Source organism: Petromyzon marinus, chromosome 74 (assembly GCF_048934315.1).
Source record: "Petromyzon marinus isolate PM22_M1 ecotype Great Lakes invasive population chromosome 74, UKy_Petmar_22M1.pri1.0, whole genome shotgun sequence".
NCBI classification, from domain to species: Eukaryota; Metazoa; Chordata; class Hyperoartia; order Petromyzontiformes; family Petromyzontidae; genus Petromyzon; species Petromyzon marinus.
Genome location: NC_133740.1, coordinates 7,615,279 through 7,634,604, shown reverse-complemented (window position 1 = coordinate 7,634,604; position 19,326 = coordinate 7,615,279). Strand labels below are relative to the sequence as shown.

The 19,326-nt window shown below is 55.6% G+C and overlaps 1 protein-coding gene across 1 annotated transcript in view; it reads left to right on the top strand.

Moving 5' to 3' along the window:
* Positions 1–19,326, top strand: part of RAPGEF1 (Rap guanine nucleotide exchange factor 1) — a 49,123-nt gene that overhangs the window by 13,273 nt on the left and 16,524 nt on the right. The window contains exons 7-15 of the mRNA XM_076056058.1: positions 6,257–7,183; positions 10,464–10,810; positions 11,641–11,877; positions 12,735–12,818; positions 13,047–13,168; positions 13,890–13,998; positions 14,180–14,255; positions 15,547–15,628; positions 18,275–18,367. Coding sequence (XP_075912173.1) covers positions 6,257–7,183; positions 10,464–10,810; positions 11,641–11,877; positions 12,735–12,818; positions 13,047–13,168; positions 13,890–13,998; positions 14,180–14,255; positions 15,547–15,628; positions 18,275–18,367 — 2,077 coding nt within the window. The remainder of the gene's footprint in view (positions 1–6,256; positions 7,184–10,463; positions 10,811–11,640; positions 11,878–12,734; positions 12,819–13,046; positions 13,169–13,889; positions 13,999–14,179; positions 14,256–15,546; positions 15,629–18,274; positions 18,368–19,326) is intronic.

Below are 19,326 nucleotides of genomic sequence, written 5' to 3'. Positions count from 1 at the left end.
TCTGTGAGTCTATGGGTCTTTCTGTGAGTGTATGGGTCTCTATGAGTCTGTGAGTCTATGGGTCTTTCTGTGAGTGTATGGGTCTCTATGAGTCTGTGGGTGTCTGTGATTGTCTGTGAGTCTATGGGTCTCTGTGTGTGTGTATGGGTCTCTATGAGTCTGTGGGTGTCTGTGATTGTCTTTGAGTCTATGGGTCTCTGTGTGTGTGTATGGGTCTCTATGAGTTTGTGGGTGTCTGTGATTGTCTGTGAGTCTATGGGTCTCTGTGTGTGTGTATGGGTCTCTATGAGTCTGTGGGTGTCTGTGATTGTCTTTGAGTCTATGGGTCTCTGTGTGTGTGTATGGGTCTCTATGAGTCTGTGGGTGTCTGTGATTGTCTGTGAGTCTATGGGTCTCTGTGTGTGTGTATGGGTCTCTATGAGTCCGTGGGTGTCTGTGATTGTCTGTGAGTCTATGGGTCTTTCTGTGAGTGTATGGGTCTCTATGAGTCTGTGGGTGTCTGTGATTGTCTGTGAGTCTATGGGTCTCTGTGTGTGTGTATGGGTCTCTATGAGTCTGTGGGTGTCTGTGATTGTCTTTGAGTCTATGGGTCTCTGTGTGTGTGTATGGGTCTCTATGAGTTTGTGGGTGTCTGTGATTGTCTGTGAGTCTATGGGTCTCTGTGTGTGTGTATGGGTCTCTATGAGTCTGTGGGTGTCTGTGATTGTCTTTGAGTCTATGGGTCTCTGTGTGTGTGTATGGGTCTCTATGAGTCTGTGGGTGTCTGTGATTGTCTGTGAGTCTATGGGTCTCTGTGTGTGTGTATGGGTCTCTATGAGTCTGTGGGTGTCTGTGATTGTCTGTGAGTCTATGGGTCTCTGTGTGTGTGTATGGGTCTCTATGAGTCTGTGGGTGTCTGTGATTGTCTGCGAGTCTATGGGTCTCTGTGTGTGTGTATGGGTCTCTATGAGTCTGTGGGTGTCTATGATTGTCTGTGAGTCTATGGGTCTCTGTGTGAGTGTATGGGTCTCTATGAGTTTGTGGGTGTCTGTGATTGTCTGTGAGTCTATGGGTCTCTGTGTGTGTATGGGTCTCTATGAGTCTGTGGGTGTCTGTGATTGTCTGTGAGTCTATGGGTCTCTGTGTGTGTGTATGGGTCTCTATGAGTCTGTGGGTGTCTGTGATTGTCTGTGAGTCTATGGGTCTCTATGTGTGTGTATGGGTCTCTATGAGTTTGTGGGTGTCTGTGATTGTCTGTGAGTCTATGGGTTTCTGTGTGTGTATGGGTCTCTATGAGTCTGTGGGTGTCTGTGATTGTCTGTGAGTCTATGGGTCTCTATGTGTGTGTATGGGTCTCTATGAGTTTGTGGGTGTCTGTGATTGTCTGTGAGTCTATGGGTTTCTGTGTGTGTATGGGTCTCTATGAGTCTGTGGGTGTCTGTGATTGTCTGTGAGTCTATGGGTCTCTGTGTGTGTATGGGTCTCTATGAGTCTGTGGGTGTCTGTGATTGTCTGTGAGTCTATGGGTCTCTGTGTGTGTATGGGTCTCTATGAGTCTGTGGGTGTCTGTGATTGTCTGCGAGTCTATGGGTCTCTGTGTGTGTATGGGTCTCTATGAGTCTGTGGGTGTCTGTGATTGTCTGTGAGTCTATGGGTCTCTATGTGTGTGTATGGGTCTCTATGAGTTTGTGGGTGTCTGTGATTGTCTGTGAGTCTATGGGTCTCTGTGTGTGTGTATGGGTCTCTATGAGTCTGTGGGTGTCTGTGATTGTCTGTGAGTCTATGGGTCTCTGTGTGTGTGTATGGGTCTCTATGAGTCTGTGGGTGTCTGTGATTGTCTGCGAGTCTATGGGTCTCTGTGTGTGTGTATGGGTCTCTATGAGTCTGTGGGTGTCTATGATTGTCTGTGAGTCTATGGGTCTCTGTGTGAGTGTATGGGTCTCTATGAGTTTGTGGGTGTCTGTGATTGTCTGTGAGTCTATGGGTCTCTGTGTGTGTATGGGTCTCTATGAGTCTGTGGGTGTCTGTGATTGTCTGTGAGTCTATGGGTCTCTGTGTGTGTGTATGGGTCTCTATGAGTCTGTGGGTGTCTGTGATTGTCTGTGAGTCTATGGGTCTCTATGTGTGTGTATGGGTCTCTATGAGTTTGTGGGTGTCTGTGATTGTCTGTGAGTCTATGGGTTTCTGTGTGTGTATGGGTCTCTATGAGTCTGTGGGTGTCTGTGATTGTCTGTGAGTCTATGGGTCTCTATGTGTGTGTATGGGTCTCTATGAGTTTGTGGGTGTCTGTGATTGTCTGTGAGTCTATGGGTTTCTGTGTGTGTATGGGTCTCTATGAGTCTGTGGGTGTCTGTGATTGTCTGTGAGTCTATGGGTCTCTGTGTGTGTATGGGTCTCTATGAGTCTGTGGGTGTCTGTGATTGTCTGTGAGTCTATGGGTCTCTGTGTGTGTATGGGTCTCTATGAGTCTGTGGGTGTCTGTGATTGTCTGCGAGTCTATGGGTCTCTGTGTGTGTATGGGTCTCTATGAGTCTGTGGGTGTCTGTGATTGTCTGTGAGTCTATGGGTCTCTATGTGTGTGTATGGGTCTCTATGAGTTTGTGGGTGTCTGTGATTGTCTGTGAGTCTATGGGTTTCTGTGTGTGTATGGGTCTCTATGAGTCTGTGGGTGTCTGTGATTGTCTGTGAGTCTATGGGTCTCTATGTGTGTGTATGGGTCTCTATGAGTTTGTGGGTGTCTGTGATTGTCTGTGAGTCTATGGGTTTCTGTGTGTGTATGGGTCTCTATGAGTCTGTGGGTGTCTGTGATTGTCTGTGAGTCTATGGGTCTCTGTGTGTGTATGGGTCTCTATGAGTCTGTGGGTGTCTGTGATTGTCTGTGAGTCTATGGGTCTCTGTGTGTGTATGGGTCTCTATGAGTCTGTGGGTGTCTGTGATTGTCTGCGAGTCTATGGGTCTCTGTGTGTGTATGGGTCTCTATGAGTCTGTGGGTGTCTATGATTGTCTGTGAGTCTATGGGTCTCTGTGTGAGTGTATGGGTCTCTATGAGTTTGTGGGTGTCTGTGATTGTCTGTGAGTCTATGGGTCTCTGTGTGTGTATGGGTCTCTATGAGTCTGTGGGTGTCTGTGATTGTCTGTGAGTCTATGGGTCTCTGTGTGTGTGTATGGGTCTTTATGAGTCTGTGGGTGTCTGTGATTGTCTGTGAGTCTATGGGTCTCTGTGTGTGTGTATGGGTCTCTATGAGTCTGTGGGTGTCTATGATTGTCTGTGAGTCTATGGGTCTCTGTGTGAGTGTATGGGTCTCTATGAGTTTGTGGGTGTCTGTGATTGTCTGTGAGTCTATGGGTCTCTGTGTGTGTATGGGTCTCTATGAGTCTGTGGGTGTCTGTGATTGTCTGTGAGTCTATGGGTCTCTGTGTGTGTGTATGGGTCTTTATGAGTCTGTGGGTGTCTGTGATTGTCTGTGAGTCTATGGGTCTCTGTGTGTGTGTATGGGTCTCTATGAGTCTGTGGATGTCTGTGATTGTCTGTGAGTCTATGGGTCTCTGTGTGTGTGTATGGGTCTCTATGAGTCTGTGGGTGTCTGTGATTGTCTGTGAGTCCATGGGTCTCTGTGTGTGTGTATGGGTCTCTGAGTCTGTGGGTGTCTGTGATTGTCTGTGATTGTCTGTGAGTCTATGGGTCTCTGTGTGTGTGTATGGGTCTCTATGAGTCTGTGGGTATCTGTGATTGTCTGTGAGTCTATGGGTCTCTGTGTGAGTGTATGGGTCTCTATGAGTCTGTGGGTGTCTGTGATTGTCTGTGAGTCTATGGGTCTCTGTGTGTGTGTATGGGTCTCTATGAGCCTGTGGGTGTCTGTGATTGTCTGTGAGTCTATGGGTCTCTGTGTGTGTGTATGGGTCTTTATGAGTCTGTGGGTGTCTGTGATTGTCTGTGAGTCTATGGGTCTCTGTGTGTGTGTATGGGTCTCTATGAGTCTGTGGGTGTCTATGATTGTCTGTGAGTCTATGGGTCTCTGTGTGAGTGTATGGGTCTCTATGAGTTTGTGGGTGTCTGTGATTGTCTGTGAGTCTATGGGTCTCTGTGTGTGTATGGGTCTCTATGAGTCTGTGGGTGTCTGTGATTGTCTGTGAGTCTATGGGTCTCTGTGTGTGTGTATGGGTCTTTATGAGTCTGTGGGTGTCTGTGATTGTCTGTGAGTCTATGGGTCTCTGTGTGTGTGTATGGGTCTCTATGAGTCTGTGGATGTCTGTGATTGTCTGTGAGTCTATGGGTCTCTGTGTGTGTGTATGGGTCTCTATGAGTCTGTGGGTGTCTGTGATTGTCTGTGAGTCCATGGGTCTCTGTGTGTGTGTATGGGTCTCTGAGTCTGTGGGTGTCTGTGATTGTCTGTGATTGTCTGTGAGTCTATGGGTCTCTGTGTGTGTGTATGGGTCTCTATGAGTCTGTGGGTATCTGTGATTGTCTGTGAGTCTATGGGTCTCTGTGTGTGTATGGTTCTCTATGAGTCTGTGGGTGTCTGTGATTGTCTGTGAGTCTATGGGTCTCTGTGTGTGTGTATGGGTCTCTATGAGCCTGTGGGTGTCTGTGATTGTCTGTGAGTCTATGGGTCTCTGTGTGTGTGTATGGGTCTCTGAGTCTGTGGGTGTCTGTGATTGTCTGTGAGTCTATGGGTCTCTGTGTGTGTGTATGGGTCTCTATGAGTCTGTGGGTGTCTGTGATTGTCTGTGAGTCTATGGGTCTCTGTGTGTGTATGGTTCTCTATGAGTCTGTGGGTGTCTGTGATTGTCTGTGAGTCTATGGGTCTCTGTGTGTGTGTATGGGTCTCTTTGAGCCTGTGGGTGTCTGTGATTGTCTGTGAGTCTATGGGTCTCTGTGTGTGTATGGGTCTCTATGAGTCTGTGGGTGTCTGTGATTGTCTGTGAGTCTATGGGTTTCTGTGTGTGTATGGGTCTCTATGAGTCTGTGGGTGTCTGTGATTGTCTGTGAGTTTATGGGTCTCTGTGTGTGTATGGGTCTCTATGAGTCTGTGGGTGTCTGTGATTGGCTGCGAGTCTATGGGTCTCTGTGTGTGTGTATGGGTCTCTATGAGTCTGTGGGTGTCTATGATTGTCTGTGAGTCTATGGGTCTCTGTGTGAGTGTATGGGTCTCTATGAGTTTGTGGGTGTCTGTGATTGTCTGTGAGTCTATGGGTCTCTGTGTGTGTATGGGTCTCTATGAGTCTGTGGGTGTCTGTGATTGTCTGTGAGTCTATGGGTCTCTGTGTGTGTATGGGTCTCTATGAGTCTGTGGGTGTCTGTGATTGTCTGTGAGTCTATGGGTCTCTGTGTGTGTGTATGGGTCTCTATGAGTCTGTGGATGTCTGTGATTGTCTGTGAGTCTATGGGTCTCTGTGTGTGTATGGGTCTCTATGAGCCTGTGGGTGTCTGTGATTGTCTGTGAGTCTATGGGTCTCTGTGTGTGTGTATGGGTCTCTATGAGCCTGTGGGTGTCTGTGATTGTCTGTGAGTCTATGGGTCTCTGTGTGTGTATGGGTCTCTATGAGTCTGTGGGTGTCTGTGATTGTCTGTGAGTCTATGGGTCTCTGTGTGTGTGTATGGGTCTCTATGAGTCTGTGGATGTCTGTGATTGTCTGTGAGTCTATGGGTCTCTGTGTGTGTATGGGTCTCTATGAGCCTGTGGGTGTCTGTGATTGTCTGTGAGTCTATGGGTCTCTGTGTGTGTGTATGGGTCTCTATGAGCCTGTGGGTGTCTGTGATTGTCTGTGAGTCTATGGGTCTCTGTGCGTGTGTTGGACTTCTTTTGCACCGTACGTAGCCAACCGTGGCTAATCGGAGGTGCGGGAGGCGGAGGGAAGGACGTCAAACTAAAAACAAAAAGCAATTCTCAAGAAACGAGTTTGTCAGCGTCGATGATAAATTTAGAAGTGCGCATAGCTCCGGCGGCTTCCGCATCGGAAGGGAAGAGCGTTCCAGACGGCCGCAGGATCGCACCTGAAAGGGCCGTGCGACGACGATGACGACGACGATGAGGATGATGATGACGATGATGATGACGATGACGATGATGATGACGATGCGTTGACCGTTCGGCGGTCACCGCTATTGCCGCGGCTTCTGCCGCAGCTGCCACCGCAGCCACTGCGAGGATGATGGCCGGAGGTCGCCGTGACGATGGGTTTACTACGCTCCTTGAGATGATAAATGCCGCTCGCTAATAGCGCTTGCCCCCTGCCCCCCCCCCCCCGCCCCCCACGATTTGTTGTCTTTGCGCAGACACGCTGGACAGCCACGACCCGGACTACGACTTCCTCACGGAGGACTGCTCCAAGCTGGACGCCGACTTTGCCGACGAGAGTGTGCCGCCCTTCCCCGTGCCCGCCGAACTCTCCTCGCCCTTCCCCTACGACCCCCGCCTCTCGGGGTCGTCGCCGTGGCAACACGAGCAGCAGCAGCAGCAGCTGCTGCTCTATCACCAGCACCACCAGCAGCAGCAGCAGCAGCAGCTGCAGGAAGGGTGGGTGCTGAGTGGAGACTTGTCAGCCATGTCGATGCTCAGCAGCAGCAGCAACAGAGGCTGCGCGTTGTCGTGGCAACAGAGCATCAGCAGCAGCACGAGCGCAGTGTCGTCGTCGTCGTCGTGGCAACAGCGCGGCAGCGGCGGCGCGTTGTCGTGGCAACAGAGCGGCAGCACGAGCGGAGTGTCGTCGTCGTCGTGGCAACAGAGCGGCGCCGGCAGCGTCAGCGTCAGCAGCACGAGCAGCATGAGCAGCAGCAGCAGCAGCTGCGAGGTGTCGTCGTGGCAACGGCGGCTGGACGTCAGCCCGCGGCCGCCTGCCGCCGGCGAAGCGCCGGAGCAGGGGCAGCAGCCGGGGCAGCAGCAGCAGCAGCAGCAGCAGCTGGCGCCGGCGCTGCCCGAGAAGAAGCGGCGCAGCAATGCGTCGAGCGGCTACGGGGCGGCCGCGCCGTACCCGCTGGACCGCACGCCCTCCCAGTACGACAACATGCCGGACGACGGCGAGCCGGGCGGCGAGCCGGCGCGGGAGACCGCCGCGGCGGCGGCGGCGGCGGCTGCGGCGGCGGCGGCGGCGCTCCTGGACTACGCCGTTGGCGCGAACGCCGGCGGCGCCAACAACGGCGTGTGGCCGCACGGATTCGCGCCGGCCGCTGACCCGCCGCCTCTGCCGCAGAAACAGAACCGCAGTGAGTGGTGGCGTGCCGGGGGTGGGCTGGGGGGAGTGGGGAAATGGGGACGTGGGGGGGAGAGGGGAAGTTGGGGACGTGGTGGAGATGCACCAGTTGGGGGGGGGGAGGGTGGGTGGAGTGGCACGTGCCTTCCCCAATGATTGGATGTAAATCCTTGATTTCGATCGGATCATTGGGGAGGCCCAGGACCGGTTAAAATAATCGTCACCGGTGGTGGTCGTGAGCGGGAATCGAACTCGGGTCGCCCGGTTCGTAGCGCTAACCGCTACGCTACAATGCGTTAGGCTTCCACATGCGCGGGTCACGTGACAGATTTGACGTCACAGCTCAGTTGCCGTGCGAAAAATAAATAAATTATTGAGCTCCCCACACCCCCCCCTACCTGAGAATCTTGGCTGCACCATTGGGAAGAGGGCAGAGCAGGGTGGGGGAGTCCCCCTGTGGGGAGAGGGGAGGGGAGTTACCCCCTCTCCACTATAAACGACGTTTTATTTTAGCCAACTAAACGTCGCCACTGGGGGAGACAAAGGCGGCCGGGCGTGGCGCTGGCCACCCTCCCCCCTCGCGTGTGCCGCGGTGCCGGCCTTTACAGCCGCCGCTGCTGCTCGCCCAGCAGCACTTGCCCCAGCAGTCTGTTGAAGGCTACCCTGGGGATCTTTGTCTTTGTGTGTGTGTGCAGTGCTAACAGCACTTGCCCCTGCAGTCTGTTGAAGGCTACCCGGAGGGTCTTTGTGTGTGTGTAGTGCTAGCAGCACTTGCCCCAGCAGTCTGCTGAAGGCTACACGGGGGATCTTTGTCTTTGTGTGTGTGCAGTGCTAACAGCACTTGCCCCTGCAGTCTGTTGAAGGCTACCCGGGGGATCTTTGCCTTTGCTGTGTGTGGAGTGCTAACAGCACTTGCCCCAGCAGTCTGTTGAAGGCTACACGGGGGATCTTTGTCTTTGTGTGTGTGCAGTGCTAACAGCACTTGCCGCTGCAGTCTGTTGAAGGCTACACGGGGGATCTTTGTCTTTGTGTGTGTGCAGTGCTAACAGCACTTGCCCCAGCAGTCTGTTGAAGGCTACACGGGGGATCTTTGCCTTTGCTGTGTGTGCAGTGCTAACAGCACTTGCCCCAGCAGTCTGTTGAAGGCTACACGGGGTACCTTTGCCTGTGTGTGCGTGACCCCTGAGGGTCCGTCACCTCCAGCGTGTCCCTCCCTTAAGCTGAAACTAAACTTTTTATTTTATTTCACCGGGTAAGGCCCCACTGAGCTACTTGGCTCTTTTTGAAGACGCAACCCGGCCATGGCAAGTGACAGCTCAACGAAGCGACTCATCATCATCATCTTCATCACGTGGGAAATCATAGCAGCAGCCAAAGAAAAATATGACGTCACGGTTGCTGGTGAGATGTTAACTACCTCGCGTGGTGTGCAGGAGGTCGTGGGTTCGATCCCGACCCTGACGACGCCTGCTGCTGCTGTAGATTTGGAGTTTGCGTGTCTCTCTCATCATCATCACGGTGGCTAGGAGATGTTAACTACCTCGCCTGGTATACAGGAAAGTCGTGGGTTCGATCCCGACCCTGACAACGCCTGCCGCTGCTGTAGATTTGGAGTCCGCGTCTCTCTCTCTCATCATCATCACGGTGGCTAGGAGATGTTAACTACCTCGCCTGGTATACAGGAAAGTCGTGGGTTCGATCCCGACCCTGACAACGCCTGCCGCTGCCGCTGCTGTAGATTTGGAGTCTGCGTCTCTCTCTCCCCGTGGTCACGTGGATCTTTCTCCGGATTCTCCGGTTTTTCCCTCCACATTTAGAATGGACATCGCCACGCGGTTTAGAGTGTTTGGCTGCTGCTATAAATCTCCACGTGATGACGATGCCGATGACGATGAGCTGCTTCGTTGAGCTATCATTTGTAGATGGCCTGGGTCGCTTCTGAAACAAGAGCCACACAGCTCCTCGGGGCCCTTATCAAATACAAATACATCGTTCATAGTTTGATTTAAAGCTTTCGTGACTGCAGTAATTCATATTCTTAGCTCTTTCGGTAAAGTCACGTTGAAGGGAAACAATAAAATATATATAAAACAATAAAAATTCTCACGACGTTTCGACCATAACACAAACGGTCATCGTCAGGTGTTGAAAACCAACGGCAAGACCGTTTGTGTTACGGTCGAAACGCGGTGATAATTTTTATTGTTTTATATATATTTTATTATTTTACTGTTTCCCTTCAACGTGACTTTACCGAAAGAGCTAAGATATATACGTCGTTCATAGTTTAGTTTTGCCGCGCGGATAGAAACCGCCTCGGTTTGTCTTTGTCGCAAATCACTTTTTAATTCCATCAAGCGACGACGACGACGATGAGCCGCCAACTTCGTTGAGCTTCTGGAAAACAGTGACGTAGCCTTACCCGCTAATATATATTTAAACAAAAAACTAGCCTATAAGCCCGTCCATGGACGCGGGTGTATTGCAGTTCATCTGAAGTACACCTTAAAACCTTGGATTGCGAGCATAATTCGTCCCGGGAACGTGTTTTTAATCCAAAGCACTCGCATATCAAATTTCGATTTAAAGCTTTTCGTGACTGCAGGGATGATTCATCTGCTTGGTTCTTTCGGTAAAGTCACCACCACGTAGAATGGAAAAAAAAAATATAACAAAAATAATTATTTCATTTTATTGTTTCATTTTTATTGTTTCATTTCCATCCTACGTGACTTTACCGAAAGAACCAACAAGACTTGTCAGCTGTGGTCACGTGACCCTCGGCAGTGCAAAGCGTGTACCACGTGCACTGCGCGTACTGCAAGACCCCCCACCCACCCTCGCTCGTTTATCAAATTAATATTTATTTTAAAATGTTCGCTCGTCTTGCTAAAACACTCGCAGACGACCAAGTTACTCGCAATCCCCAAGGTGTTTACTGTGTGTACATATATATACCCTTGGTTCTTTCGGTAAAGTCACGTAGAAGGGAAACAATAAAATAATAAAAATATAAAACAATATTTTTTTAATACTTTTTGCATTGTGTACAGTCTGGAAGCTACCCGCATGCCAAATGTAAAGTTTTGTTGCATGTCCGGAAGTATGCTAAACATCCCAAACAGACAGGCATTTTCGCAAAAAAACAAAAACCACCCCTGGCAACGCAACAGCGGGCGACGTCTGTCGCGGTCACGCTCCGTGACCTCTGACCTATGACGGCTGCCCCCCCCCCCTTGCGTTAACCCCCCCCCCCCCCCCACGTGACACCACCCCTGCCACCCTCCCGCCAGTCCGCGCGTACATGCAGCTCTTCGAGGACTACTCGGAGCCGCAGCCCAGCACCTTCCTGCAGATGGAGCAGACGGCAGTCCGCTACCGCGGCCTCCAGCAGGAGCAGCACCGACAGCACGTGCTGAGCGGCTGCTTCCTCGAGGAGGCCTTCTACTCCTCCTCCTCGTCGTCGTCGTCGTCCTACTGCTCCTCCGCGTCGCACTACGTCTGCACCTCCTCCTCCTCCTCGTCGTCGGCGGCCGCGTCACCGTCGCTGGTGGTGGTGGTGCCGCCGGGGGCGGCCGCGGGGCCCGGCGGGGTCCGAACGTCGCGGCCGCCGGCGCTGCCGCCCAAGCAGAGGCACATGGTGGGCGCTCGACCCCCCCCACCGCCCCCCCCCCCCCACCCCCCCCCACACACCCCCCCCCGTGTTCGTGTGCGAGGAGCGGTGGCGCAGCGGTTGGGGCGCTGCAGCTACGAGTTACGTGGTGGGCGCTGCGGTGGCTAGGAGATGTTGACTACCTCGCCCGGTATACAGGAGGTCGTGGGTTCGATCCCGACCCTGACGACGCCTGGAGTCTGCGTGTCTCTCTCTCTCTTCCAATGGTCGCATGGATTTTTCTCCGTGCCCCTCCAGTTTTTCTCCGCCACCACGCATCCACTGCTAAACATTTCCGCACGACGACGACGACGATGATGACGACGATGACGACGATGATGTCGACGATGATGATGACGTCGACGATGATGATGATGACGACGATGACGACATTGATGATGACGACATTGATGATGACGACATTGATGATGATAACGATGACGACGACGACGACGTCGACGATGATGACGACGACGATGACGACGTCGATGATGATGACGATGACGTCGACGATGATGACGTCGACGATGATGACGATGACGACGATGACTATGATGACATTGATGATGACGACATTGATGACGACATTGATGACGACATTGACGATGACGACATTGACGATGACGACATTGACGATGACGACATTGATGACGACATTGACGATGACGACATTGACGATGATAACGATGACGACGACGTCGACGAGCCACTTCGGGGGGCGGGGGGGGGGTGTGTGGCGGGGGTCGGCGAGCGTGGGGGGTCGTGACCTGTGTGTCTCTGTGTGTGAACTCCTCTTTCTCCCGCCCTCTCTTCTTCAGCTCTCCTTCGATGACTCCCCCACTGCCCCCGCTCCCCCCCTGCTGTGCGGGCACCCCTGTGCGGGCACCCAACCCCGGCTGCCCTTGCCAGCTGCCCCCCACGGACCCGGCGCCCGGCCGTGCTGCTCTTCCTCTTCCTCCTCCTCTTCCTCCTCTTCTTCTTCCACCTCCTCCTCCTCTTCCCGCTGCTCCTCCTCAGTCATCGCCGCCGCTGCCACCTCCTCCTCTTCCTCGCTGGTGAGGGGGCGCCCCTCCCCTCCTCCTGGGGGGTGTGGGCCCACACGCTCACCGACCGCTGGTGGGGACTCACGATGGGGGGCGGGGGGGGCGGGGGGGGCGGGGGGGCAGGGTGAGCGACACGGCCATTGTGAGCGGGCCCGGGTTTGTCTCTCTGTCGTGCTGCTCTCTGTGATTGCTGCTCTCCTCCCTCTCTTCCCTCTCCTCCTCCCTCCCTCTCCTCCCTCCCTCCCTCCCTCTCCTCCCTCTCCTCCTCCCTCTCCTCCTCCTCCCTCCCTCTCCTCCCTCTCCTCCCTCCCTCTCCTCCTCCTCCCTCCCTCTCCTCCCTCTCCTCCTCCCTCCCTCTCCTCCCTCCCTCTCCTCCTCCCTCTCTTCCTCCCTCTCCTCCCTCTCTTCCTCCTCCCTCTCCTCCCTCCCTTCCTCCTCCCTCTTCTCCCTCCCTCTCCTCCTCCCTCTCCTCCTCCTCCCTCTCCTCCTCCCTCCCTCTCCTCCCTCTCCTCCTCCCTTCCTCTCCTCCTCCCTTCCTCTCCTCCCTCCCTCTCCTCCTCCCTCTCCTCCCTCCCTCTCCTCCCTCCCTCCCTCTCGTCCATCCCTCTCCTCCCTCTCTTCCCTCTCCTCCTCCCTCTCCTCCTCCCTCTCCTCCCTCCCCTCCCTCTCCTCGCTCTCCTACTCCTCCCTCTCCTCCTCCCTCTCCTCCTCCCTCTCCTCCTCCCTCCCTCTCCTCCCTCTCCTCCTCCCTCCCTCTCCTCCTCCCTCTCCTCCCTCTCCTCCTCCCTCTCCTCCCTCTCCTCCCTCCCTCTCCTCCCTCTCCTCCTTTCCCCTCTCCCCGTGGGTGCCCGCGTTGTGGCCGGCTTAAGAGCGGCTGCCCCAGGGAGGTGCCGGCCGCCTCCGAGTACATTGACATGTCCTCGGGCCTGGGAGGTCCCGCGGCCCGTGCAGCCGTGAGTAGCCACCGCCCACGGGGGGCCACGGGGGGCCACGGGGGGCCACGGGGCCCTCCACACACCCGGGGGTCTCCATGTGCCTTAGGTGCTCAGTCCGAACACTTGCCCAAACAGACCGCTCGAAGGCTATCCGGGGGACTTTTGTCTTTGTGTGCTCTCTGCATCACGCGTCCCCCGTGCCCCTCGCCCACACCGCCCTCACCGCCCCCTCCGTGTCCCCTGCAGGGCGACGCGGGGCCTCTGGGGGGCCCCCTGGGGGACACGGAGGGGGGCCCCGACGTGCTGCCCCCCGGCGCCACTCGAACGAAAGGCCACGGAGGCGGGGCGCCCCCCACGGCGGCCCAGCGGTACCGGGGGCCTGCGGGCCCACGCCACCCTCACTCGCCTTGCCCGACCTCGCTCGCTCGCTCGCACACACGCATGAACACGCACACGCGTGAACAGACGCGCGCACGCACACGCATGAACAGACGCACGCGCACATGCATGAACAGACGCACGCGCACATGCATGAACAGACGCGCGCACACACGCATGAACAGACGCGCGCACACACGCATGAACACAGACGTACGAACAGACGCGCGCAAACGCATGAACAGACGCGCACACACACGCATGAACACACGCATGAACACGCACGAACGCGCACGTACGCACGCATACACGCATTAACACACGCGTGCGCACGCGAATACACGCACGCACACGTGCACACAAACACGCACACATGAACACACGCACAGGCGCACTTGCACGCGCACGAACACGCGTACACACATGAACACGCACGCACACAAACGCACGCACGCACACACATGAACACGCACGTACACGCTCTCTCCCTTTCCGCACCGACTGTGCCCGAGTCCTCCAGTCCGCGTGCTCTATCCACTGCTTCATCAGCTGAGAATATTCCGCTGATTGTGTTATGCACGTGTCCCTGGCTGTCCCTGTGTCTCCGTCCCCATGTCCCCTATCCCCCTGTCCCTGTGTCCCACTTTCTCCATGTTCCCGTGTCCCACTGTCCCCTGTCTCCGTGTCTCCCTGTCCCCCTGTGTGTCCCAGGGATGTGGCTGGCCTGGCGGAGCTGCTGGGGCTGAGCGAGGAGGAGGAGGAGGAGCTGTCCATCGTGAACCCGGACGAGGTGAACGCTCGGCTGCTCTTCAAGCGAGAGGCGAGTCCACCCGTGACACACTCCGCGTGTCTCTCCGTGTCTCTCCGTGTGTCCCCCGTGTGTCTCACGTCCTCGCGTGTCTTCCCGTGCGCGTCCCCATGTTTCTCATGTCCGCCGTGGGTCCCCGCATCTCCCCACGTGTCCCCCCGTGTGTCTCGTGTCCCCGCGTGTCCCCGCGTAGGACGAGGATGGCCCAGACTTGAAGGCCGGCTCTGTGAACATCCTCATTGTCAACATGACGGGCACCACGCAGAAGGGTAGGTGCCTCACTCGCTCACCCGCTCGCTCGCTCATCCACTTGCTCGCTCGCTCGCTCACTCACTCACTCACTCGGGCACTCGCTCCTTCACTCACTCGCTCTCACACTCACCCGCTCACTCACTCACCCACTGGCTATCACGCTCACCCACTCGCTCGCACGCTCACTCACTCACTCGCTCACTCGTTCCTTCACTCACTCGCTCTCACACTCACCCACCCGCTCACTCGCTCACTCACTCACTCATCCACTCGCTCGCTCACTCACTCGCTCGCTCGCTCGCTTGTTCACCCGCTCGCCCGCTCGCTCATTCACTCGCTCACTCGCTCACACGCTCACTCCCTCCTTCACTCACTCGCTCGCTCACTCGCTCCTTCACTCACTCGCCCGCTCACTCGCCCACTTGCTCGCTCACTCGCCCACTCGCTCGCTCGCTCACTCACCCGCTCGCTCACTCGCTCACTCACCCACTTGCTCACTCACTCACTCGCACAGACACTTGCCCCAACAGCCTTAACAGGCTGTTGGGGCAAGTGCTGTTACGGAGGAGCAGCGCCTATGAAGGCCGGCCACAGTGGCACACGAAGGGGTGGGTGGCCAGCACCACACCCGGCCTCCTTTGTCTCCCCAGCTGGTCATTTTAGGCTGAGTCGACCTAGGGAAGGCCCAGGGACCGGTTCAGATAATTAATCGTCACCGGTGTTTTGTGGTGCTTGTGATGGGCTGAGCGATGGCCATGATGGTGACACCGCGATGATCACACCGTGGTGTTGCATGATGTTGTGATGACGTTATGATGACGTTGTGATGATGTGATGGTCTCACGTGATGTTGTGATGACGTTGTGATGACGTGATGATGTGTGATGGTCTCACCTGATGTTGCGATGACGCTGTGGTGATGTCGCGATGATGTCATGACGCCGTGATGACGTCGCATGACGTTGTGACGACGTGATGACGTTGTGGTGACGTCGAGATGTTGTAATGACGTCGTGATGATGTCATGACGCCGTGATGACGTCGCATGATGTTGTGACGACGTGATGACGTGGTGACGTCGAGATGTTGTAATGACGTCGTGATGATGTCATGACGCCGTGATGACGTCGCATGATGTGACGACGTGATGACTTTGTGGTGACGTCGAGATGTTGTAATGACGTGATGATGTCATGACGTTGTGATGACGACGTTGTGATGAAATTGCGACGTTGCGACGACGTCGCGTGATGATGCAATGACGTTGTGATGACGACGTTGTGATGACGCTGCGATGTCGTTGGGCAGACATGATGTTCTTCGAGGCGTTCCTGATGACCTACCGGACATTCATCTCGCCCGACAGCCTCATCACCAAACTCCGCTACCGATATCCTCCTCCTCACCCGCTCGCTCACCCGGTGTCGCTCACCCACTCACCCGCTCGCTCACCCACTCACTCACACGCTCACTCACCCGGTGTCACTCACCCGCTCACTCACCCACTCACTCACCTGCTCACTCACACGCTCACCCACTCTCACTCACACGCTAACTCACTCACTCGTTCACTCACATGCTCGCTCGCTCACTCACTCACTCACCCGCTCAGCCACTCTCACTCACCCGCTCACTCACTCACTTTGCTCACATGCGCAACCGTGCTCACACACACTAACTTACTCACCCACGAGCACACACGAACACACACACACGAACACACACACGGACACACACACATGGACACACACACGAACACACACACTAACTTACTCACCCACGAGCACACACACACAAACACACACACACGAACACACACACGTCCCCTCACTCGCACACACGCCAACAGCAAGAACTGCCATTCGCCACTAAGTGGCGGTGCCAGGCTAGGTGCACTTTAAGGCCACGTGAGGTGTTGAACGCCCGCTGGCAAGGTAGGAGGTCATGGGGCAGGCCCAGGTTCCGTGGGTTGATGTCTGAAATGACTGAGATGACTGAGATGACTGACTGAGATGACTGACTGAGATGACTGAGATGACTGGCCGGTGCACCACCTGTGCCCTCTACTATGCCAGCTTGCTGTGGTTTAGCCTCCAGGCGCTCCACGCACGCACGCACAAAGATAAAGATCCCCCATATAGCCTTAACAGACTGTAGGGGCAAGTGCTGTTAGCGAGCACCTATGAAGGCTGGAACGGTACACGAGTGAGTGGGTGGCCAGCACCACGCCCGGCCGCAATGCGCCAGGTACTCATTTGAGGCCGAGTCGACCTAGGGGAGGCCCAGGACCGGTTCAGATAATCGTCACCGGTGTTGGCCGTGAGCGGGAATCGAACTCAGGTGGCCGGGTTCGTAGCGCGGTGTAGCGCTACCCGCTACTACACTACCGCTCCCCACACACACAGTGACACACACAGACAGTGACACACACACACAGTGACACACAGTGACACACACACACAGTGACACACACAGCGACACACACACACAGTGACACACACAGTGCCACACACACAGTGCCACACACACAGTGACACACAGTGACACACACACAGTGACACACACAGCGACACACACAGTAACACACACAGTGACACACAACACAGCGACACACACACAGTGACACACACAGTGACACACACAGTGACACACACAGCGACACACACACACAGTGACACACACAGCGACACACACATAGTGACACACAGTGACACACACACATAGTGACACATACACAGTGACACACACACACAGTGACACACACACAGTGACACACACACACAGTGACACACACACAGTGACACACACACAGTGACACACACACAGCGACACACACACAGTGACACACACAGCGACACACACACAGCGACACACACATAGTGACACACACAGTGACACACACAGTGACACACACACAGTGACACACAGTGACACACACAGCGACACACACAGTAACACACAGTGACACACACAGTGACACACACACAGTGACACACACAGTGACACACACAGCGACACACACAGCGACACACACAGCGACACACAGCGACACACACACAGTGACACACACAGTGACACACACAGCGACATACACAGCGACACACACAGTGACACACACAGTGACACACAGTGACACACACAGCGACACACACACAGGGACACACACAGCGACACACACACACAGTGACACACACACACACAGTGACACACACAGCGACACACACAGCGACACACACACAGTGACACACACACCGCGACACACACAGAGTGACACACACAGCGACACACATAGTGACACACACACACACACTGACACACACACACAGTGACACACACACAGTGACACACACACAGTGACACACACACACACACAGTGACACACACACAGTGACACACACAGTGACACACACACACAGTGACACACACACAGTGACACACACACAGTGACACACACACAGTGACACACACAGTGACACACACACAGTGACACACACACAGTGACACACACACAGTGACACACACACAGTGACACACACACAGTGACACACACACAGCGACACACACACAGTGACACACACACACAGTCACACACACACATAGTGACACACACACAGTGACACACACACAGTGACACACACACACAGTGACACACACAGTGACACACACACAGCGACACACACACAGTGACACACACACAGTGACACACACACACAGCGACACACACACAGTGACACACACACAGTGACACACACAGTGACACACACACAGTGACACACACACAGTGACACACACACAGTGACACACACACAGCGACACACACACAGTGACACACACACACAGTCACACACACACATAGTGACACACACACAGTGACACACACACAGTGACACACACACAGTGACACACACACAGTGACACACACACACAGCGACACACACACAGTGACACACACACAGTGACACACACACAGTGACACAGCGACACGCCACGCACCTCTCCCCCGTGGCTGCTCCCTAACCCCGCGAGCGCCTCCCACCTACGGCAAGTTCTGCCGGGCGGCTGAGTTGGCGCTCAAGAGGATCAGCCGCAACGCCTCGCTGCTGCTCATTCGTGTCGTGGATGAACTCTGGTGGGTCCCGCGGGGGGCGGGCTGGTGGGGGGCGGGGGTGAGGGGGGTGGGTGGAGGGTGGGGGCGAAGGGGGTGGGTGGAGGTGGGGGTAGACGGGGGTGGGTGGAGGGGGGTGAGGGGGTGGAGATGGGGAGTGGGTGGAGGTGGAGAGTGGGTGGAGGTGGGGAGTGGGTGGAGGTGGGGAATGGGTGGAGGTGGGAGTGGGTGGAGGTGGGAGTGGGTGGAGGGGGGAGTGGGTGGAGGTGGGTGGAGGGGGGTGTGGGTGGAGGTGGGGAGTGGGTGGAGGGGGGAGTGGGTGGAGGTGGGGAGTGGGTGGAGGTGGGGAATGGGTGGAGGTGGGGAGTGGGTGGAGGGGGGGAGTGGGTGTAGGTGGGGAGTGGGTGGAGGTGGGGAGTGGGTGTAGGTGGGGAGTGGGTGGAGGGGGGGAGTGGGTGTAGGTGGGGAGTGGGTGGAGGGGGGAGTGGGTGGAGGTGGGGAGTGGGTGGAGGGGGGAGTGGGTGGAGGTGGGGAGTGGGTGGAGGTGGGGAGTGGGTGGAGGTGGGGAGTGGGTGGAGGTGGGGAGTGGGTGGAGGTGGGGAGTGGGTGGAGGGGGGAGTGGGTGGAGGTGGGGAGTGGGTGGAGGTGGGGAGTGGGTGGAGGGGGGGAGTGGGTGGAGGTGGGGAGTGGGTGGAGGTGGGGGGTGTAGCGTCCACGTGGTGGTACGTCATCGGAACGGGAGAGCGGTGGAGCGATCCAGGAGGGGGGAGGCGAGGATTTGGCTCAACCCATCATCATCATCCCTCTCTCCGGGGGTCGATAAAACAAACGAGTCAGCACTTGGCGGAGACGTCCACAGCGGGGAAGTGGAATTCCTGCCGCCAGACTGCGAGCGGTCAAAATAAAAACGAGCAGATGTTGTTTCGCCAGCTATGGCCACACGGGGTGATGATGTTGATGTTGTTGTTGATGATGTCTGTGTG